Here is a 24,543-nt window from a genome sequence, read left to right as displayed (position 1 = left end):
ATGGGGCAGAGGAGGAGGCGACGGCTTTGTGATGGTCAGCACAGATTACAGGAATTCTGGCCCACCAACCTTTTCCTCCCTCTCCACCCAGTCTTGGCTCTGTTAGCACGACATCTCTTTCCTGCCTTCACATTCACATGTTCACTGGGGCAGTGAGTTCTCCCTTCACCATGACTGATTATTGGTTTTTACATTGGGACAACTACATTGTATGGCAATATTACCAAATGGAAATTCCTTCTCGCAACAACCTTTTCTGTACTTGGCAGGCGTGGAAATAATACAGGAAAACTAAACTTGATTGCAAGCAGAAATAGTGTCAAAATCTTCCTCAAAAAATGTAGCTGTATGGAGGCAAAATATACAAGTGAAAATCAAATGTATAAAATAAATATTTTAATAAACAAATATATTTTTGCAGTAAAAGTACAAGTAATCAATTTCAGTAATACTCAAGCAAAGTACAGATGTTCCAAAATAATACTTAAGTTTAGTAATGTAGCCTACATTTAAAGTAAATGGGGTATAATGAACTTTATTGATAAAACATTCAAAACTTTATTGCAAATATATACCTTATTATCAGATATAGTACTGAATCTGGTCTATGTGGATCTATCACACAAATACTTCACTCACCTGTCCCTAAACTAGCTTTGACAGGCGACCTGCTGCTTGATCTAATCTTTTAAAGAAAATCAAATTATGAACTCTTAGAAGTGTGCACGTGTGGAGCTTGCATGTGTGTTATTGCCTTTTCTCAACACCGCCTTTTTGGGGTAAAATGACAGAGAAATAATAAGCTTCTCTGAGAGCAATCAGAGTGTAAATGGGCAAACAAGAAACAGCAATGGTAAATTGTCTGTTAAGAGTGCAGAGTGAACTCTGCCAGATGTTCTCAGGCACTTATCCGGCAATTGAGCGGTGCAAGTTTCCTGGAAAACTGCATGCTTTGATTTCCCCCCATCATCAAAATCAGGTCACACAGGGAAATGTTAAAGAACAAATTGTTAAAGCTTCACTCCACCATGAGGCAAATGCTTTTGCTGTCAATACTTAGAAACAGTCAAAGTGCAAACAAATGAAGGCTTATTACTTATTTCTTTGAGCCACTGGCTATTGGTTCCTATGTCCCATTCTGTAATGATGCATTTGAAGGTCACTACCATGCATCTTTTGTTGTCCTTAGCTTTTTAGCAAATTTAAGGCTGTATTTAATGGTCCCACACTGCAGACTTTGGAAATGAGGTGACCCAGAGCTACTGTTTAAAGGGCACATACAATGGACATTCAAAATTTCCTTGCTTTTTTGAAGTGAAATAGTTTCATGCAGTTTATAAACAAAAGTTTCAAAATGTACCATTCATTTCCCAGACCTTATACACAAAACAGACTTTTACATTGATGTTTTTGTGATGTCACAAAATCCAACACATACATATATCTGCCCATTTAGCCTAGAGCAGATTAGCCCACCAATTCACGTTGAAGTAATAAAGCGTGTTTCACAGGTCACAGGCCAGCCGATCAGAAGTGTTTATATATATATATATATATATATATATATATATATATATATATATATATATATATACATATCAGTCTTAAAGACGCAGAAACAAAAAAAGCCTGGTTAATCTAGCTAGTCTTGGTGCTGAATTTTTTTTTAAACATGAACAAATTCCCTCATCTGTAAGAATCAGCTAATAGACTATTTAGAATTCGAAATTATTTGGAAATTAACCAATGGATAGAAAGATTCATATTTTACTAAGAGTACCATCATTTTTTCAGTACACTGATTTATATTAGTTGGTAATATTGCAGTGGAAGTGTCCTTTATGTTTGTTATCTAACTGGCAATAAAAAGTGGTGGTCAGCCAAAAGTAGGAGTTATTCAGAAAGTGTCACTATTCACCATTCTATCAAATTAGTTCAAACTGCTTTCCCGCACTAAAAAAAAAAGGGAAAACAAATTAAATATTCAGATTTTAGATATTTACAAGGATTACGTTATTATCTATTTCTAAATTATTAATTGAGATTGTAATACGTTCCCAAAAACATATTTCACAATTAAAACTTGTGAAAATAATAAAATACATTTTGAAAGGTTGAAAGGTTTTGAATTATTAAAAGCTTAATTTTTAAATAAAAAAACTGCATTAGAAAAATGCTGTCCCATGTTTTTGTGTCCTCAATACAAAGAGTTTTAGTCCATATGGCAGAGCCTTATTTTAGCCTCAATCCTGCATTTTAGAGCAAGAAGTGAGACTAAGTAAACTTTTTAGTGTTTTAATGAAAATGTCATCATGTGTGTGAAGCTACTTAAAGCTGTGTTTGCTAGTCATGTACTGGCTAGCGTTTTTTGAGTTATGCATTTGAGTTACGCGTCCCTTCATTTTTCATGTGGTTACAAGGTTGACACTGTAACAATAGAAGAACCTTCTGGTAATATATAGTACCCTTTTCAAAAAGATTCTCTATAGAACCATATACAACACATTCTTCATCAATCCGAAGAACCATTTAACAATGCAAAGAACACTTTCAGCATGCAGGAGGTTTTTTGGGTTTTCCTGGTTCTATACAGAACCATTGTCTTTATTAAAGAACCCTTGAAGAACCATCTGTTTCAAGAGTGCAGCCATATTGAGGCCTGAATTTTGTTTGTGCTTTTATCCATTTTTATACATATAGTGTCAGAAACCATGAAAGCATGTCTATTTGAGATTACTAAACATCTTGATATAGTTTGAAGGAAGTATGTGAGGATTTAGAGACTGCACAGTGCTAACTGGTTGCTATGAGCTTCTATTAACTGCCTTGTGGCTTCAGTGCAAAACTAGAAAGATAACTTCAGGCACAATAGTCTTGGGTGACTGATAACAATCGGGGAAAGGGGAAACTGTAAATTTGATTTTCGCTGGACTGCTTTTACTCTAATTAGCACATGTGAATTGCTCTGAGAGAAATTAATCAATGTGACCACATTTGCTTGCCAACAAGCCATGGGCGCTGGGGGTTCGAAAATAGCAACAAAACTGTTGTAATTTCTCCACATGATGACCTCCCCTTTACTGCAACACATTAAATTGTTTCAAATTGCCATGAAAACTCTAAGGCTACGTTTACACAGCAGGTAAAAGTGGCCCAAATCTGATTTTCTCACCAAATCCGATTTTTTTTTGTTTGGCTGTTCACATTATCTTTTAAATGTGATCTGTATGCGACATCAGTCTGAACAGATCAACTCCTAAACCGACCCGCATGCGCAAAAGAACAATGCTTCACGTGTCGTGCTCGTCCAGAGGTAAACAGTCACGACGGCCAGCGAACGACTGTCGCTCCCGCAGCTTTCAGTTTCATCTTCGCCAGCATCACATGAGCGAGTATAAAGTTCCAGTGGTTGACAGCTGGACTCATCACCCAGAATGTGTTCGAGTGGCGCGTTAATCGGCCACGGCCACTTCTTTGGTTCGAGTCCTCGGATTCTTTAAACTGCTCTCTGACGCTGCAGCCTCGGGCTCCTCCGGCCGCGCTCGGCCGTTTCGTTCGAAACCTCTTCAAACACGGAGCGGTTTGATGAGTCTCTTCTAATTTTTTAGTACAGAAACATCAGACTAAATGTTTATGGGTCTCAGCAGCGCGAAATTATGACGAATGTCGAGTTGTACTGACGTAAAAGTCGCATGAAGTCCGATCTGGCTGTTCAGACTGAGTCGTATTGCCGCAGATCGGATACGTATCGGATTTCAGTACCACATATGAAAGTCTCAAATCGGAATTGAAAATGTCAGATTCAATGCGTTTTTTGCTGTTCACTGCAAAACATCTGTCACATTTGAGGAATGGGATTTGGGCCACTTTTACCTGCTGTGTAAACGTGGCCTAACACAGCCTCTTGAATCCTAATTTGAGCCTCATCCACACACAAGCACACACTCCAAGTACATATGGGTCATTTGGCCTGGACACGTCAGTACCTTCAAATGACTGGAACCACATTTGCTTGTCATGCTTTGTGCATGCTTGCATTGTGCATCACTTGGCTAAAAGGGAGCACTTCCAATTAAGTGTTCAGTTCTGTTCTGCTGGGCAATAATTCACAGAATCAGTCTCACAATCACTCTCACAAGCCCAACTTTAAAAGAAAATGGCCCAAAACCACAAAACTGTCAGTCAGATTCCAATGTTCGAAATATCTGAAGGCCTTTTGAGACAGATTTGTTGTCATAATTCAGTTATCATAAGAACTTTTCTATGTAGCATGATGTCACCTTTATGAACCAGCGTTTGACAGTTTTAATACTGTAGGGTGTAACGTTTTCCAGTAAACCTGCTATGTACTCCTGATCATTTTAGTTCCCCCTTATTTGAAAAATAAATGGCACTTTCTGTGAATATAGTTCATTTTTAGTCCTGAAAACTCTTTAAAAATGTACTTTTTCTTTTGTGTTTTTCGACAAAGTATAAATTAACAATCACATACTATGAGTTTTTTTTTAATTTATTTATTTTTTTACAGCATCTTTTGCAACTCTTTTATCAATTTTTAGGGAGATGTATAAATGGCATTTAAAAGCCTGTATAGAATAGAATTTATCATTTTGTACCAAGAAATGCATACATTTATGAAATGCTTATTGAACTTTTCCAATAAAAAACACAACTTCAAAGTTTTCTTTGTGCAGCAACAGATGAGTTAAAATACAAGGTGGGCCAACAAGGTGGGTGTGTAAGATTTAGGGTTAGTAAATTGTAACGCATATGAAAACCTAACACTATATTGCCCTATATGCCTTCCAAAGACTTAACAAAGTGTCTCATAAGTGCAGTCTGTAGTTGTCCAACAAAACCAGTGTACGTTATATTTTGTGTGCAGTGTGTTTGTGTGTTAAGTCCCATCAAAAATTTGCTACAAAATGGTTCATTTTTATAAAAATAGCCTATTAGCTACGTACTGATGAAGACTGTAGTTTTCAGCCACAGTTGTAAAACGCTTAAAAAGGGAACTGTAAGCAGTGTTTGATTCGCTTCCTAAAAGTCAAGCACTGTCTATGACTAAGACCAAGACTTCCTGTGGTGAGCTGTGGTATATTTTAATGCTGAGTGGAAGGATGGCAGTTAACACAGATAAAGGCTATAATTGTGTACACTGGTGATGACCATATCAGGTTCTGTAAACATTTTAGGTTGCAGGCTACTTATTTTTGAAGACTGAAAAGGTTGGTCCACTAGTTATCATTACATTTGTTTTGTAATAAGTAACGATGCATGTTTTATTAATACTGAAATAAATAGAAAACAGGAACATGAATTTCAAGGAATCATACACTTAAATAATATTTAGCTGCCCACAACGAATAAATGAATTTTCATTCCTAAATGCATTATACACGACTTTATGAATATTATTATTATTTTTCTTTAATGACGTAAGTTGTTGGGAGTGGGCTTTACACATGATTAATACAACCTTTATTAGAGAAATAAAAATGTTTTCCATTATACGTCAAATGTTATTCTATTGAAAAATTCATTATATATCCCAAAGTGTTCCAAATAGAAGGACAGCACTTTAGGATGAAACTCTTCAAATATACTTTTCGTAACAAATAATGCCACTATATGTATTGACCAATGGCGTCAAGCATGGAAACGCGCAATTCGAAATAGCATCATTCCTTCCAATCAGAAGCGTTGGTTTAATTATTCAGAAAATAAACCAATTGTGTGGACGGACAAATCAACAAAAAGCGGTATCGATGGGCGTGGCCATTTTCCGGCCAATGAACTGAAGAAGTTGATGTTTAAACTGATGCGCGCGGGCGGTGCTAAGCGTTTAGGGGAGGAACTACGACTCGAAATGCGTGCTTCAAGTTAATCAACAGTCCTACACTACCAGATCACTCAAACTACTGAACCTCGACGTTGCTGCAGTATAATCTTAAAGTTTTAACCAGATTTTTGCAGCGTATACTAGTTTTGCGGGCTAGTACCAGGCAGCCGAATCTTCCATTGAAATGAAAGCGGGCGGTAAGTAACGTTATTTTTATCTGGCTTCAGTCGGCTAGCTAGCGTTAGCTAACTTAGGTAGCTAGGTAGTTTAGTTAAGTTTAGGTTATCAGTATCAGCTAATAATAACTTTCACTATCCGCAACAGATGCTAATGACCGCAGAAGATTCTTAACCTACATTGTTTGTCAGAGTATCATTACACTGTAAGTTACAGCCATTTAACCTAGTAACCCAGAAAATCGGCCTCTAGCAAGGTAACGGTTAGCCAGTTTAAGGCTTTGAGTGTATAGTTGTGTTGCAGATTATATTTATTATTTGTACATACCATTTGTACGTAGTTTTAGCTGTGTATGAATGTTTTCGCACAACGTAATGTTTCCAGTGAAAAATCTGACTAGTGCTAACTAAACCATCGTCTGTGGTGAGGTAGCTAGGTTCAGCTAACGAATGTTACCTTTGAGCCAGTCGCCTATGTTTGCATTCAGCCAGCAGCGAGGAGGGAAAATAAGGCGCTGACTTTAGTTATGTTAAATTACTAGCCAACACTATAACCTAGCTATATTAAAGCAAATCAATCAGCTGTTGTTTCTGTCTGGAAACGCTATATACTGACTGCTACAAAACTATTTAATTTGAGAATCATATATATAAATACCCTTCCCAATGTTGGAGAAATGAATAATATTAGCTGTACAGCAGAAGTCATTAATTCTGGTCCTGAAGGGCCGGAGTCCGACAGAGTTTGCTGATTTCACTGCTTTAACACACCAACTTAACTGGGTTGTTAACGTTACCTAAGTGAATCAGTTTGTTTGTACGTGAAAATGACTAAATTATGTGGGCTCTCGGCTCGCCATAGTTGAAAATGGCCCCTCGTTTAAATATTTATAACCTCGCAAATTCTTGAGTAATGCAACTTGGGGAGAAAAAACACTTGGGCTATATAAAGTTGGTGTACTTTATAGCAAAGGAAATACCCGTTACATACAGTAGTCTGTCTTTTTGTTTAATTTTTTTTATTTATGTATAATGTATAAAGCAATGTACAAACTTTGTCTCTCTATTTCTAGTGCTACATTGTCGGTGCCCTAAATGTTTTTCTTTACCTGCGCGGAAACGGGTCCGAAAGCAGGTTCCCTCAATGACGCTCCTGTCTCTTCCTGAGGAAGTGCTCCTGTGTGTTCTCCAGTGCCTCTCTGCTGAAGATCTGCTGACTGTTCGAGCTGTGAGTGGAGTCGCAGTGTTAGCTAGTCCTTGGCACATTTACTGGGGCTTTATGTTAAAGACCATTCTGACAAAACTTAATATCATGGAGCAGACTTTCGGCAGTGGTATGAGATGTGCACTAACATCTCCCTCCACTTTCTCTTTGTGACAGTTATTTGCAAGTCATCTTATTTGCTTGTGTATTAGTCATGTTTTATAACGGCAGCAGTGGTGGACAGTAACGAAGTAAATGTAATTCGTTACTGTACTTAAGTAGTTTTTTCATGTATCTGTACTTTACTGAAGTATTTCCATTTTGGGTGACTTTACTTTCACTCCACTACATTTCAAAGTCAAATATCTTACTTTTTACTCCACTACATTATGCGAAATCTGTTGTTCCTTTTGGCTGATGTGTGTATAAAACAATATGTGAAAACGAAAGAAACGCGAAACAAGCACACCAATCAGGGTACAGCACACACTTTGTTCTGAGCCTGTTTTGACCTGTTGGACTTAGCTACCCAGTGCAAGCATACGTTTCAACCTCAGTGTAAAAGTTTGGGAGTGCCTATTCCTACATATATGATGGAAGAAACTCCTGACTCTAACCTAACTTTGTGTAAATAGACCACAATATAGAAATATGTACGGATGCAGTTGTGACTGGTATGTTTCTTTTTTCTGAATTTATACAAACAGTCCATTTTATAGTAAATTCATTTTGGCTATTTTATGTTTATGAACAGAGACCTACAGATGCAATATAGTAAAGGGAAACTCATTTGTAAACCTGTGTTTTAAAGCAAGTTTTTATAAAATTTAAACTTGTAACTAAGTTGCAAATAAATCTTAAACCGAAACTTTGCTTGTCTGCAAAAGGTTATTTCATAGCCACTTGGTTCAACCTAATGGAAACTGTTTGCCTTCAGTGTTTTGTGCTTTTGATAATTTTAATAGACTTCAGCGTCAGACTAATTAATGACATTCTATTAAAATATTGGTGTTACGAGAGTGACACTAGAGTATTTTCACTTAATGAGTTGATAAAGCAAGAGTCTTGTTACAAAAATGATAATAGGACGTTAGTCATAATTAATCTTTTAGTACTTTCACTTTTGATACTTAAGTACATTTGAAGACAAATACTTTTATGCTTTTACTCAAGTGGAGGTCAAAAGGGAGGACTTTTACTGGAGTAATATTTTACCTTGGGTATCTACTTTAACTCAAGTACATGGATTGTGTACTTTGTCCACCACTGAACAGCAGTTTTTCAAAAGACATATTTACTTGCATATTTGCTTAGGATTACTTTGTTCTTCCAGGTGCACTCTCAGTTCCGTGATATCATCGACAACAACTCGTGTGTCTGGGCACGGGTCAGCTTCAAGGACCGCTGGCCAGCTCCTGATACTGTCTGGCTCTTTAAAAGGTCTGCTGTTCACTACATACTGCAACAGCCTGTTAGTTAATCTGGAGCTTTAATTTGAAATTTCTGCACTCACTTTTAGCTTTTAACGAATCTGGTTTATTTTTTAACACCAGAGCTGCAGAAAAAGGAAATTTTGAGGCTGCAGTGAAGCTAGGAATTGCATATTTGTATAATGAAGGACGTAAGTATCTTATTCATCAATATACTTGATAAATGACTTAATGTCTTGATCAGTAATTGGTTGCCTTTGTCATTGATTTTGTTATTTCACTTGCTCACTCTGTAATGAATAAAAGCGGTTGTGGCCTGTTACCATGTAAATAAAAAGTTATCAAAGCATAATTTCGTTCATTGTTAGCCACAGTTAAAGCTATCGGGTGAAATGTTCTTTTGAAGTTGATCAAGCAGTGTTACTGTCATTGTTTCACTCCAGCATCTCTTAGTGATGAAGGTCGGGCTGACTTGTGTGGCAGGATGGCTGCTCGATTCTTCAGCCTGGCAGAGAGCCTGCGCTCCCCCATGGCCGACCCCTTCATCTGGGTCTTTATCAGGCCACCTTGGTCTCCTTCTGGAAGCTGCTGCAAGGCAGTTGTATATGACCATCTCAAAGCAGAGAGTGACACCAACTTGGTAAGGAACACTGTACCAATAAAAACATTGACACTCAGTTTTAGCCTCTCCTAATCTATGTATATGTGAATGTATCTATGTATTCTAAGCTTGTTTTTTCAGATTTAGTCATATTGTATAATAATACAAATTAAAGGTCCTGCACAGTTGTTTTTTGAAATCTGTTAAAAAATAATTTCAGTAAATAATTTTAGATATTTCAAATACCTACTAATTTTTTCCCCCCAAAACAACTTTAAAAGGAGTTAGCTTTTACCTGTTACTTTTTACCATTCTGATGTGTGGGTGGATTGATTGACAGCCTCCACGTCAAATGTAATCCCCTGGAGGGTGGGCACAGGCTGAATGTAACTGCTGCTCCATTTAAGGTGGAACAGGGAAATTGGAACAATAAGCTGGCAAGTTAGAAGCTGACTTCAGCTTTGTGTTAATATTATGGTTGAAATCCAAAACCTCTGATTTCCAGCCTGCGCCATATCGAGGCGTCTGCACCTTAGATTTCTGTTGTTAGTCAGCCAGTTGAAGGTTTTGCATTTTAAGTGTATTGTTAACACGAAGCTGAAGACAACTTCTAATTCACCAGCTTCTTTTTTGAGCTTTCCCGGTCCACCTTAAATGGTGCAGCAGGTGTTATAGTAGCTGCTGCACCATTTAAGGTGTTATGGGGAAAACTGAAACAAGAAGTTGGTGAATAGTAAGCCAACTTCAGCCTCATTTTGTTAACTGTAAATTTGTAACCCCAAAACGATCTGAATGCAAGCTAGATGAGTATTATCCTGGCATGTTTGCTAGCTGTCTCACTTTTTGGGGGTTGCAGGTACCAGATATACAGATATATAAGTACAGATAACGGGGAAAAGGCTGTTGGGGTCTTGTCACGGTCAATGGCAGAATCTGTGTCGTGATTAGAGGCTAATCAAATTCTGGTTAAATTGAAATAGGGGACACTGCAGTTAATATTTTATATAAAGTGTAATTCCTAAACGGTGGTTAGGGGCCAATATACAAAAAATACAAATTTAGAGGTCATTTTGAGCACACTGCAGTGCCCAGTGTTGGACAGAAGCAGAAGAATGAAAATGATCACATACTTTCATATGTCAAAGATACTTCCATAAGCTAATGTAACATTTTGAGAAAGGAGGAAGAATACTGTGTGGGCTGCACCCACAGTAAATTTTCCTGGAATTTCTGTTTTAGTTCTTAAAATGAAGTTAAGTCTCTAGATCCTGTACAAATAACACAGCAACTGTTTTTTCACCTCTGAATTTTATTCTGAGATTTTGACTACTTTTATTTGTGTGTTTATTTTTATAGGAGAGAAAAGGAACATTACTGCATTGCCTCTTTAGAGTTCTTCAGTTGTTTGATGTGAGTAGTGTGATTTTTACTAAAGTATAGTAGCAACCAGCCAAGTGGGAAGCTGTTATTTGAGGCTGTTAAACAGCAATTTTGCATGATGTCGCTCAAATAGCCAGTGTTGAAAAAGCAGTGGCATACAAGATCATATCACAGAAAAAGGGTAGTGTGAAGGCACATTTTTGCCGAAACAGAATTAGCTGTGAGAATGTGAGAATTTTTTCTTAATTTTCTGTGCATTCTCATGTACGCTTTTGTGTTATGTGCAAATATGTTGGCAGACACCTGCATGTTTGCAGATATACAGACACAGAAATATAAATCAGTCCTTATTCGTCCAGTATCATATGAGCCATGAAAACACAAACGTATTTATTTATAGGCTGTATGTCATTCATTTGATGTTGCGTATTTTGGTGTGTGTGTGTGCGCGCATGTATCAGGATGAGGAGAAGCACGTGGAGGCACTCGCTATATTGGAGGAGTCCTCGAATTGTGGCAGTGTGCAGAGCTCATACGTACTGTGGGAGCAGAATCGCAGCGCTGCGGTAAGAGGCTCCTGTGAGCTTGCAGCAGTAACTTTGTTACTCTCCCCAGTTCAGTGAAGCTATTGAAAGGCCCCTACTGACTTGCTGGTGTGCACTCCTTGCAGATGTGTGACCCCGGGAGGTATCTTCAGTGTGTGCGAACTCTCAGGGACTATGCGGCCAAGGGCTGTTGGGAAGCTCAGGTGTGTGTTCTGTTTTTTATTTATATTTTATTTTTTTGGGTGGGTGTTGGGTTTTTGCTAGTATGAGTCAATCCTTTATATTTCTACTGAGCTCAAGGTCAGTTAATGGCCATTTCAGCGCTGCTGCTCTTAATGTCCTGGTTTGTTTGTTTCAAAACCTTTTTTATACAGTGTTGATATTTAGAGACACCCAGTAACATTGTAAATGACAATTTTTAAAGATCCCCACAGTGTGTGAAATGAATAGGTAAATATTACCAACCATTCATTGTCATTCTTAAGTGTCGTATGTCTTGTTTCGTTTTCCAAAATATTGTGCTCCTGTAATTGGGAGGGAGATGATTAATTTTTGTTTGGGTTTTTTTTTTTGTGCTCAGTTTGAATACATTTCAGGAAGATTAGCATATTTACATCCAGGACTTCATTTAAGACGTTCCACAATGAGAGGGTTTGACTTTTCCGATCGATCTTTCAGCTCTCTTTAGCAAAGTCGTGTGCCAGTGGCAATCCCCTGGGTATGGAGCCCCGGGCCTGCGCTGACTTAGTTGCACAGCTCTTTCTCTCTTGTCCATCCCCAACTCGACAAGCTGATCTACACAGACAGGGCATCAGTGACACCATGAGGTATCCTCAAAAACGTATAATTCAGGTCACTCCTTTCAGGTTTACATGCACTAAATAGTAGTAAGATATACCTACTAGAGTGTGTTCATTTATTCTTGCATGCATTCATGTATTTTCTCCCCCTAACTTCTGGTAAGGTATATATTGGTGGACTGGTTGGTGGAAGTGACTACCATGAAGGATTTCTCCAGCCTGGCACTGCATGTGACAGTGGGTTGTGTGGACCGCTATCTGTCCCGTCGTTCTGTGGCAAAGGCTAGGCTGCAGCTTTTGGGCATTGCCTGTATGGTTATCTGCACAAGGTGAGGCTGATGACTCACAACTTGTTGAACAGCTTGTTCTTAACAGAAAAGCTATTTTTTATTATTATTATTATTATTATTATTAGTAGTAGTAGTAGTAGTAGTAGTAGTGCTTTTGTTTATTTTATATATTTATTTAAGAGTAAATTTAGCTACCAGCTGATCAGTGGGGACTTTATCTTGGGCCTGAAGAATTTCCTGTTTGCCTATTCAGTTACAACTTTTCAGGCATTGTAGGGCTTTCATTCATGATTGATGGTTGAAAATGAGGTTATCTCAGAGTATTCTCACTCTCAACCCCAGATGTAGTCACTACACCATTGCTAATTAAAGGACTGTGCCTGTTAGGACAGGTGTGCCCACTATCCTCTGTGATAGACTATTAACGTGAGCTTATGATTGATCTGGGGTAATTTAAGATTTACAGAGAACAAAACATTTACTTTCTAATTTTTTTTTTTGGCTTTCTTCTCATTAGGTTTTTAATGTGTTTGTTTAATTTAAATTCTGTTTATCCTTTATTCCTCTCAGGTATATCAGTAAAGATATTCTGACCATCCGAGAGGCTGTGTGGCTCACTGATAACACGTATCAGTATGAGGACTTGGTGAGGATGATGGGGGAGGTCATCTCTGTGCTGGAGGGGAAGATCAGAGTGAGTAGTTCAAAAATGTATTAGAATTACTAATGTATTAGTAATAAATTCACTGCTGTTATTAGTTGGCTCCATGTCCATCTAACAGAGGCACAAGTGAACAAACGTTTCCTGCCAGATTTCTTTTGAGGAAATCTATCCAACAGATGGACTTCTAATATTGACAGCAGGTCTTAGTTGACTACCTCATGCAGCGGATCCAGAATGCAACAACCGTGCATGCTGACATGCTTCTCATTAATTGTCAACTAGTGTATATCCTGTATGTACATAGGAATGAAAAAAAAAAAAAAACTTTCAAACTGAACAGGAATGGGTGCTTTTTAAACTTTTCTGTATCGTTTAGCTGGGTTAGGCTTGGATTATGCCCGTGGTCATGGCAGCTTAGCTAGTGTAGTGAAGCAAGATAGAGCTGCAATATATGAACTTTTGCAGAAATAAATAAATGATACCAGTTGATTATTTGGTGTTTCCAAAAATCCACCAATTTATAGGCATCTCCTTGCTGCAGGTCAGTAGATAAGCATGTATGTTGTCTACCCCTCAGATTCCCACTCTGCTGGACTATGGAGAAGTGCTACAGTCCTTGCTGCCCATGGAGCGGCGAAGTACTCATCTCTTCAGCTACATCTGTGAGCTCTCTCTGCTTTGCTCTCCCCTTGCTGTGCCTGGTCCTGCTCGTCTTGCCTGTGCCACCCTGCTGCTCACACGAGCGTTACACAATTATGGTAAGATCCACCCCCCCAGAAAATGATTCTTAATTTATTATTTCATTTTCCTGAATTGTGGCATCTAATTTGTGCTGTTGGGCCTCATTCTGATAGGTTACCATTAGGTTTTGCTCACTGTCTTATTGTAGCGTTTGCAGTGTTAATATTTTTGAGGTAGTTTTTCCTTGATGTTTCTATTCTCTGTTCCTGTAGCTCCTGTTTGGCCAAACCAGCTGGTTGAGAACACTGGCTTTTCTAAGGAGGAGCTAGTGCCCTGTGCTTTGCTGCTCTATATCAAGTGGTGGGTACTGTGATAAATTTATCAAATAAATTGTGTGAACTTTTGCAGGACAGGAAAAAAACACTATCCAGGTTACTTTTCAGATTTTTTTTTTATTTATTTATTTATTTTAAAAACACCAGTGTTGTCAGTCTGGTTCCAGGTTACCACTTACATTGAACAAGCTGTCAAAGGTGCACTGAGTCAAAAACAAATTTGACACTGTACACAGTCAACAAAAACTTTTTCCAAACAGTGAAAATATTTACAGACCAGATAATAGCATACCCCACTTTGGGGCTTTTTATCCTATGTATGTCTGCAACATTTAATTGGCATCAACATGGAAAATGTCATAAATAATTCTTGTTAATGATGTGTCTTTTGTTTGAAAAGGCACAGTTTGCTAAGCCAGATTGCTGGTTTGAGAGGACAGTGTAACTTAATTGTGGTTTAGTGGTTTAATTGTTGTTCTCTAAATGACAAGCTCATTGATTGGACTATCAAGTTTGAACATTCAGTAGAATCATGTAGGGTGATTGTAATCTATGATTTGTGTAGTCCAGTAGCAGTATTTCTGTTTAATGTTTGTTTTTGTTTTTTTGTTTATCAGATATTAATTTCTCGAATATATAAGCTTTTTGAACTTTATTTTGGTCATTATGTTGATTTGAGTGTTAGTCTGTAAATTTTTTGCATTATTGTAAGGGATTCTAACTGTACAGTCTTGTAACTGAATACCTTCTGTAATGCTTCTGAAACATCATTCCCTAGTTGAAATGTTTAGAAATCAAGTCGCACAGCATACATGGTTTTTGATAGGTTGGTTAAGCTTGCTGGTGAAAAAAAAACGGACAGACATACGGCAAAATTTGGCGATATTTGCTGAATGTCAAGTAGAGTACGATCACAACTTAAGACGTGGCTGTCATCTCATTTAAGAATGAACACGCATCTAAATAAACTGTGTGTGTGTGTGTGTGTGTGTGTGTGTGTGTGTGTGTGTGTGTGTGTGTGTGTGTGTACGTGTACACACACGTATGAATGGCCTGACTCATCAGTATGCCAAACAAATGCACAAGATCTAAACCCAATAAGTGGAGTCAGATAACTTGATCTTTTACCAGTGACAGTGGGCTTTTTAGTTATGTTGATTTTAAACTATAATTGGAAATGTATAGTCACTGATGTGTTGATTAGTCAATTGCTGCAAAAAGTTCTTGCACTGCCATAGCCAGAGCAAAGTTTTGTAATTTAGTGGGTAATATGAAGTCAAAATCAAGCCAACGACTACCTGTTTTGCCACAAAATTTTAAGTGTCTCAGATTTGCTTTTGTGATTGACCTTCTTTCTCTTTCAATTCTTTTGCCAGCTTTAGTCAAGATGCACCCAAAGACTACAGACATGTCTCCTTAATTGGCGTTAAGCAAAGGTTTGAAAGTGATGCATACCAACAGATTAGCAAAGAGCCGGTGAGTATTGTTTTTTCCACATTTTGGTGCCTGATTTTACATATTACATTACATATCGTTGCTGTGCAAAAAAAATAAATCTCAATTATGAAATTTTCAAGAGAAGGCAAAAACACTGTTTAATTCTAATTTAATTCTTTTAATTTCTTATTGCAAGGAGTTTTGGATCATTTCTATTTGGTCCATTCATCACACAACATAGAGGGCAGTATATGCGCTCAAAATTGAAAAAATGGAGATACTTTTGTGTGGGTTTTTGTTTTGTTTTTTTTTTTGTTTTTTTGTTTTTTTTTTGACAGCAATGATATGTATGTGGCTTAGCTGTGATAAACTAATGCATGTAAAGTCTGTGTTAGATGGCTATGATTTTGCTGTTACTCACATTTCACATGTTGGCAAAATTGACCAATACATGTTCCGCCCAAAAAAGCACTCTTCCGTAGCAACTTCTGTAAGGTGCAGTTTCTAAATTATTTTATGTGCGGGACAAGTCATAATATTAGGACAGCTTAAGGGTAACTTTTTGCTTTGTAATTGAAGCTAACAGTAACTTGGTTTTTGTTTCTATTCTGCCTAGTAGGGCTGAAATTGTATCTGATGATTGTTACATGTTGAAACAAACATCTTAGGGCACCAGGTTATAGGTTAGAACTTGTTGAGTCATATGGTGCATCTCAAAGAATGCATTTACCGCTTTTTTTATTTTTTTTTATTTACGTGTATTTGCCTCAATCCAGCTCACCCACGCTCACATTTTGCTTGGTGTGGCATAGGGGTGCAACGATTATTCGACTTGGTCGACTAAAACCGATGACCATATTAGTTGACATCTAATTTAGAAGACATTGCTGCTTACTGGAGAGTTAACAACAGCATGATGGCAGTGAATGTGGGAGCTAAACTCAGAAAAGTTCATAGTTGTGCTATTTGTAAAGCCGACCTTAGCTGGCTCTTGGAGCGCATCCTCCATGTCGGTGCATCTGAAGCGGAAACTCATCGACTCACTGGATGAAGATGATTCTCGATAAGAGATGCCACGTCCCAAACCGCATACTAGCACACTAAATAGTGTGTAAAAGCGCATATTCCATTAGAAGTGCACTCATTAGTGTAGTATGTGAAGTGCAGAAGTGTGTGGTTTGGGATGCGGCGATAGTTGTGCTAGCGAGCTGGTTAGCTAATGCTAACGTTAAAAGCCGCCCTACTTCATGTTATGAGCTGAGCTGTAACATCTATTTCGAAATGCATGTTCTCTTGAATCGTTAATGGAGTTGGAACACAGAAGCAATAACTATTATTCACAGCGACCCTGTTCACTTTTCAAATAACGTTTAGACTTTTAAACACTGCATCGTCGTCTTGACGTCGAGGTCACCGGTGCGGTCAAATTCGGCGAACATAGGAGAGCGTTTCCAAACAGTTCTGTTTTCTGCAAACATTGGCCACCACTCGCTAACAGTTTCAGGAGGTAGTTCTACACGAACAGATAGGACACAAGGTTACCGTTGAAATGAAATGTTTCAAAATCGTTCAAATTTAACTGTTCATGAAGAATATTGCCACAAACGTCTTTGTCACAAACACTTTGCCATCCGCTCCATCAGAGTGCGTCTTCTCTGCTGTGGGGAGTATCTGCTCTCAGAGGAGAACGAGACTCTCACAAGAGCACAGAGAGATGCTGACTTTCCTCCGTTTCATTAAAGATCTGTTATTGTAGAATTTAGTTTCAGCAGAGTGTAGACAGACAGCAGAATGCACAAGGCCCAGACTGCACTGTTTTAAATTTATGTAATAATTGTGACAGACATACTGGCTACTTTAAACTAGCTATAACAACACATGTATACAACACAGTCATGCTGGAACAGAAAAGGGCTTTCCCCAAACTGTTGTCCAAAATGTCTTGGTATGCTGAAGCATTAAGATTTCTGTTCATTGGAACTAAGGGGCCAAGGCTAGCCTCTAAAAAAACAACCACATAGTATTATCCCTCCTCCACCAAACTTTACAGTTGGCACAATGCAGTGAGGCAGGTAATGTTCTACTGTTGTTCGCCAAACCCAGACTCGTCCATCAGACTGCCAGATAGAGAAGCGTGATTTATCACTCCACAGAATATGTTTCCACTGCTCCAGAGTCCAGTGGCAGCATGCTTTACACCACTCCATCTGACGCTTGGCATTGTGCATTTTGATCTTAGGCTTGTGTGTAGCTGCTCGGCCATGGAAACCCATTTTGTAAGGCTCTTAATGTGCAGTTCTTTTGCTGATGTTGCTTCCAGAGGCCCCTGAGTTTGCGTGGTTGTGCTTTGTGACTAAGCTGTTATTGCTCCTTGGTGGTTCCGTTACACAATAATAGTTGTTACAGTTGACAGGGGCAGATCTAGCAGGGTAGAAATTTGCAGTGGCAGAGGTAGCATGCCTTGTTTAGTCACTAAGCTCTTCAGTATGACCTATTCTACTGCCCGTGTTTGTCTGTTGAGATTGCAAGGCTGTGTGCTTCGTTTTATACACCTGTTAGCAATGGGTGTGGCTGAAACACCTGAACTCAGTTAGGGGTGGTGTAATATCGCGTGTATGTATGTATGTATATGTGTGTGTGTGTGTGTGTGTGTGTGGGGTGAGAGGGAGAGAAGAGAGAACATGGCGGAATGTAGTGACAGAGATTCGGAGATATTTCAGCCTTCTAAGAAGACCAAGTCTGACGTTTGGTCATGTTTTGGGTTTTATAAGGATGCAGAAGGAAAGTTAATTGAAGATGACCACCCTGTCTGCAGATGACCACCCTGTCTGCAGAACAGGCCGAAAGAAAATAGCGGCGAAAGGGGGCAACACATCTAACCTTACGAGTCATCTTCGCGACCACCACCTGCTACTTTTTAGAGAATGCAAGGTTAACTTTAACGGAGAAGTCTGTGGAGACTTCGAAATAGAAGAAATGTCATGGTTTGTGTGGTTTAACTTATGCTTATGGTTCGTTAATAATATAAAATGAGCTTTTAGCGTCAAAAAAAAAAAAAAACAATCGGTGAATCAACTGTGAATCGAAACTAAAGCTTTTAACACACATTTCTGTGGAGCAGTGTCTCCAAAATGAGCTCTGAGTTAAGTCACACAAGCTCTGGAACGAGACGCTGCAGAGGTTCAATCTGCACAGCTCCCCTTTCTCGCTTGCAGTGTTTACTTTCTGAGAAGAGAATAACTGTCTCAAATCACTGTGTCCCCTACATAGTGCGCTACTTTTCAAACAAACACGATCATCATTAACAAGCAGTTGAGTTTTAAATAGGGAATTTGTAACCTGTTGTTAATGTTGATTATAGATGACTTAGTTGAACATTCACTCTTTGGGTGAAGAATTTGCTATTTCATGATCTACGAAGTGCACTACATAGGGAAGATGGTGTGCTTTGAGACGGGACCTTGCGCGAGTAAACGGTGTGTGCCACTTTTGGGAAAAGCAGAGTTTCAGAGATTAAACTTTAGTGGTGTTTCTGCCACAGCTCAGATGCATGTTAATTTTAAGTTATGTTTTAGTTTTAAAATGCTTTTAGAGAAGCAGCTCAACAGGTGGAGACACAATGTGTGAGTTCTACACTGTCTGCACTGGTCATGCAATTCCTCTGTGATTTTGGCTGTTTTTCCTGGTGCACTGTGTTGATTAGGGGTACAGCGCCACAACGGCACAATAATGCTGCAGTTGCAGTTAGGACAGAAATCCCCCGAGTGCAACACTTCTTAGAAGTAATAATTTTCCATTAAGACCCACCTCAGAGATTTAATTCTATATGCAGGGAAATCCCTAATTATTGTAATTAATAATAATAATAATAATAATAATAATTACAGCAGTAATAATAATAATTTTACAACAGTAATAATAATAATAATAATAATAATAATGGTCAAACGAATTTCAGTTTCTGTATCTGTATGTATGTATGTATGTATGTATGTATGTATGTATTTATTTATTTATTTATTTATTTATTTTACTTTTCAACGCTTTTGAACAATATCGCGATAATATCGATAATCGTGATAATTCTGGTCATGATAATCGTGATATGAAATGCTGCTGTCAGAACAAAACATTGTATCTCTAAAATGATAACTTTACAGGAGAAGGACAAAACCTACTCTACTTTTAATGTAATTGTATAGAACCAATACATTTCGGGCCATTTGTTTTGGTCCATTCATCATGCAACAGGCAACAGGAATTGTCAAACTATGTCAAACTGAAAACAACAAAAATGGAGAACGAGATTTTGTGTATACTTTTCACTTCACAATTACTTGCTACTTTGTGTTGGTCTATCACATAAAATCCCAATAAAATATATTTAAGTTCTTGGGTGTAATGTGAAAAAATGTGGAAAAGTTCAAGGGGTATGCATACTTTTTCAAGGCTGTGTGTGTGTGTGTGTGTGTGTGTGTGTGTGTGTGTGTGTGTGTGTGTGTGTGTGTGTATGTGTGTATGTATATATGTATGTATATATGTATGTATGTATGTATGTATGTATGTATGTATGTGTGTATATATATACACACACACACACACACACACGAGTCAGGAATAACATTATGACCACCTCCTTGTTTCTATGCTCACTGTCCATTTTATCAGCTCCACTTACTATATAGGTGCACTTTGTAGTTTTACAACTACAGACTGTAGTGGTGGTGGAGTGTTGTGCTGGTATAAGCGGATGGTTCTGTGGAGTTTAGATTAGGCAACTGAGATGGCCTGGCAGAAGCTTGATTTTATTTGTTTATTTGTTTATTTATGTTCAGTAAACCATTTTTGTGTTGTTCTGGACATTTTAATGCAAAATTTCCAGATCATGTTATATAATGGAGTTCATAATGCCATGTACCCTAACAGGGTTCCCAGGGCCTTCCATCCTTCTTTTTACATCAAACCCGCCTTGAGTGCTTGTTGCTAAATCAATTTTCATTTCATTTGACCACAGAACATGGTTCCAGTCAAAGAACCATTAGTATTATAGAGACTTGGTGACCCCAAGATGCTATTTTTTTCTGTCACTTTCCAACAGTGATCCTTGGAATTTTATTTTTTTTTTTGCCTGTCATACAATCTTCCTCACTTTGTGTGGGGTCAAAATAAACTTGGGTCCTTGTTCAGGCAAGTTTGGTCACCGTTTAATTATTGCCCTAACTGTAGATTGTAGGGCATTTTCAATCGAGAAACGCGCAAGTACGAATGACTAAGGCTGTGTTTAAAATGGCATACTGCATCAGTATATACTGTATAATTCATGCTACTCTTCATCAGTAGTACTCTGCAAATTCAATTGTCAGTTCTTGACCTTAGAGCCCAAGCACAGTTGGGTTATGCAGCAGGACAGTGATCTGAAGCACACAAGCAAGTCCACCTTTGAATGGCTCAAAAGAAAGAAAATTAACGTTGAAACCTATTGAGTTGCTGTGCCAGGACCTTAAACGGGCAGTTCATGCTTGAAAACCCTCCAGTGTAGCCAGATTAAACCAGTTATCCAAAAAGAAGTGTAGGCCAGAATTCCTCCACAGAGATGTAAAAGACTCATATCCAAGTTATCACAAATGTTTGATTGCAGTTGTTACTGCCAAGGGTGGCACAACCAGGTATTAAGTTTAGGGGGGCTACTACTTTTTCACATGGGTAGTATAGGTTTTGAATAAATCTATCTTCAAAAAATGGAATGATCATTTTAAAAGCTGTGTTTTGTGTGTACTCATGTTGTGGGTGCCAATAACTGTGGCACATGTGGTTTTAAAAATTTCTTGGGGTGGGTTTATATATTTATTTTTTTTTTATTTTTTTTTTTAAAATCAATAAATTCGCTTCAGTTAAAGGTTGGGTTTATCATTTTTTCAGTGTAAGATTTAGCTAATTCAGCTAAGTTAAATTTCTAGACTCTCTTTTAACAACAACAAAAAGGAAAACCAGAAACAATGAGCAACACCGGCATTTGGTTTTATGTTGAGCTGAATTTCACATTTTATGCCAAATAGCAATTGGATTTTAGTTTGACCAACTGGACACACAGTTGACTACCAATAGTAAATGCATCTTTTCAATAAACAATCCAGTTATAAGTTGCATGAAATGATTAGGTATAGATCTGGTCATAAGATGCTGTAAAGATTTTACTGTGAACTTACTGTGTTAAAGAGTTTGTTTTCTTTATACCCATTTTCAAACCATAACCCATTGGTATTGTTTGTGTTTCACAGGTAATAGGGTTTAAAGAACTGTGCCAAGTGCTGGAGGTTCCAGAGGTGGAACCCAAATTTGACCCTCCTAGTGCCAGTGGCCATTCAGCAGACATGCATACCTTCCTGTCTTCTCCATCTAGCAACAGTAAGAGGTGCGGCTGTATGGGCATCTTTTCTTACATTTTCAAAGTCCATCTACTTGTTTGATTGTACATGAAGGTGACTATAATTAACATAATAAAATATCTACCTGTGCCCTGCAGGAGGCGAGAGGATAGCATGCAGACCCACCGAGGCAGCTTTGTGGCCACACCCACAGCTGAACTGTCCACTCAGGAGGAGACCCTTCTGGGCGATATCCTTGACTGGAGCCTAGACGCTTCCTGTTCAGGTTATGAGGGTGATGAAGAAAGTGAAGGAGAGAAAGACGCTGAAAGTAAGTGAACTAAAAGGTTCCTAAACAAACATATTGATTCTTTGATTAAAGGAATGTTTTTTTTTTTTCCCTCCCCTTTTTAAATAATCATGACTCATGAATCGTGACTCATGAGGCTTTTCAGTTAATCCTTTTGCTTCTTCAGTTCCATTTCTCAGGCGTTCACTGGAACAATCTTGGAGCTGTTTTAAGAAGCACAATGATGAGTAATGAAGGAATATGTGTTTGTCTATTTGTGTAGCCTCAGCCCTCGCCTTCCAGCTGCAACTGTGCATGGAGTCTTCTGACCGAGTGCACTGTCGTGCTCTCTCTAGCGACGAGGATGGCATGAGTGAAACTGAAGCCACTACAAAGGAGACCTTTGGAGGCAGCAGCCGCAGCAGACCATGGTTTTGCCAGCCTTCTTCAACTTCTTCCTCGAAAGGCCCACTCTCCATTGACCTTCACAGTTCTGGCTACTCTTCCGTCCAAAGCAGCAGCCCTTCTACCTCCACTGCTCCCACCCTGGTGACCTGTTCTCTTTCCCCCCTGAGCCCGGTCTCAGCCTCAGTGTCCGCCTCTCCCGGCTTCTGCCTTCTTGTGCCCATGCAGAGGCCCTGTGACTCAGCCCATAGACAAGTAAAAAGGAAGAACACAGCTGCTCATAGTGGTGGAGAGATAGAAATGGAAATTGAAAGGGAGGAACAAGAGATTACTGTCGCCAATGCATCGTTCATCAGTTAATGGCTTTAGTAACAATGATTGTGTGGATTGTTAAGGGTGCCTCTTAACAGTTTGCTTGTCAGGTGTTAAGCCCCAGTCTGTGATAAACAGGCAAAAAGGTTTACATCAGTGTTTCCGTTCCTGTTCATATTATCCACTGTGAGCTTTTAAGGACCATATGTTCCCATAATAGACATTGCTGATAATGAATAAAAGCAAACAGAAAGACATTTAGCATTATGCAAATGAACTAACTGGCCCCAGCTTGTATTCCTTTTTAGCATGAAGTGTTCCTTTAAGAAAAGGAAAGGAGAAGAGGAAGAAGAAAACTAACTGTGATACTTGAATCCTTCCCTTCCTGTGTAACCTTAGTCATGTTGAACTGCTTGTATTCTGTGGCTTTGAGCATGGCTGCACCACAAAGTTGTTTGACAATTCTTTATTATCAAACCACTGGAACTTTCTGGAAAATGTCGTCTTCTGTGCCTCTGTGTCTGTATGAGACCTTTTGCAAATCTGCAGACAATTACAACTACCTGTCTCACATCCCACCCACCATAGGAACTCAGACTATCTCAGAAGGTTTTTTTTATGTATACATTCATATGTATTTTTGCTGGACTGAAAGCTTTTTAAACCAAGGAATATCTAGGCATTTAGAAAGCTTCTTTAAATTGCATGAAATTGTTCCATACTGGGTATACACTGCCAAAACTTAACTGGTCCACTTAACTCTTTTTCAGGGCACTGATTCATTTGCTTCTTTGGACAACTAGAAATATAGGTGACATGTATTGAAGAGTAAATTATACCCAATATGTTTTTGTATGTCTGTTTATATACCATGTGTTTTGTATACTCCCTGGTGCTTTCTGAGTCTCTGATGCCAAAGGTACTTTTTTATTTATTAGTAGTATTATTATTATTATTATTATTATTATTATTATTATTATTTTTTAACATCGCTGGCATGCTCTCACTATTCTCAAGTGTAGTTGACTGAAATTTTTACTGTTAAGTAACTTAGCAATATTTGTACTGTACTATTTCAGACAATACCAAACTGATTGATACCATTTTTTGACGTGTGACAAAGAGAAGCAATGTTTCACCTGTGTATTTTTTTTGAACGTGGAATAACATGGAAACCAACTGTGTTGCAACAAGATCAGTTTAATGTGATGTTGAAGGTGCCGTTTCTTCATAGCTTCAAATGGAAAAGCACTTTCTTTTACCTAGCGCTGGATGAGTGTTCCTGGTGCTAATGTCTTTCGTGACATTTGCTTGAACAATCAAAAGTATGTTTGAGTTTATTCAGTGCTCTGCAGGTAGACACGTACCTGATTTTGAGAAACGGAGGTCAACACAAAGCATTAAATTATTACTTGATGGATTTTGTCAGTACTGTAACTTCGTCAAGGGGTGTGACTGTAAATACTTTTTAAATATATATATGTTAATGGATGGAAGCTGTGAAAAGCCACTACTTGAAACAAATAGTTGTTTGTGCTGAATTTAAAAAAAAAAAATAAAATACTGCATTAGTAAGTATATGTGATTAAGGTTGTAGTGTTTGTTTTGTAGAAAATTCAAAAACTTCCTAGATGTGTATTTGTTTATTTTATTTTTTTTAAATCCTGAAACTGATTTTCAGAAATATGTATCATGAATTTGACAAAAGACAAACATTTGTTGATGTACACAGCCATGTTTACAGAGTCCCTGAGTTGACTGATTTAGTGATTCATATATATTTTTTT

At 38.1% G+C, this 24,543-nt stretch overlaps 1 protein-coding gene across 1 annotated transcript; it reads left to right on the top strand.

Moving 5' to 3' along the window:
- The first annotated feature begins 5,842 nt into the window (after positions 1-5,842).
- On the top strand, positions 5,843-24,317 carry ccnf (cyclin F). Its single transcript, XM_036590225.1, has 17 exons — positions 5,843-6,039; positions 7,092-7,246; positions 8,556-8,662; positions 8,776-8,843; positions 9,096-9,292; positions 10,610-10,663; positions 11,095-11,199; positions 11,304-11,381; positions 11,857-12,005; positions 12,143-12,307; positions 12,839-12,962; positions 13,510-13,690; positions 13,886-13,973; positions 15,325-15,424; positions 21,664-21,797; positions 21,909-22,081; positions 22,323-24,317. Exons 1-17 carry the CDS (start codon positions 6,027-6,029, stop codon positions 22,802-22,804), a joined length of 2,373 nt encoding a protein of 790 aa, XP_036446118.1. The 5' UTR covers positions 5,843-6,026; the 3' UTR covers positions 22,805-24,317.
- The last annotated feature ends 226 nt before the right edge of the window (positions 24,318-24,543 follow it).

Source organism: Colossoma macropomum, unplaced genomic scaffold, assembly GCF_904425465.1.
Source record: "Colossoma macropomum unplaced genomic scaffold, Colossoma_macropomum, whole genome shotgun sequence".
NCBI classification, from domain to species: Eukaryota; Metazoa; Chordata; class Actinopteri; order Characiformes; family Serrasalmidae; genus Colossoma; species Colossoma macropomum.
Note: the sequence above shows the minus strand (reverse complement) of the source record. Positions and strands in the feature narration are given on the sequence as shown.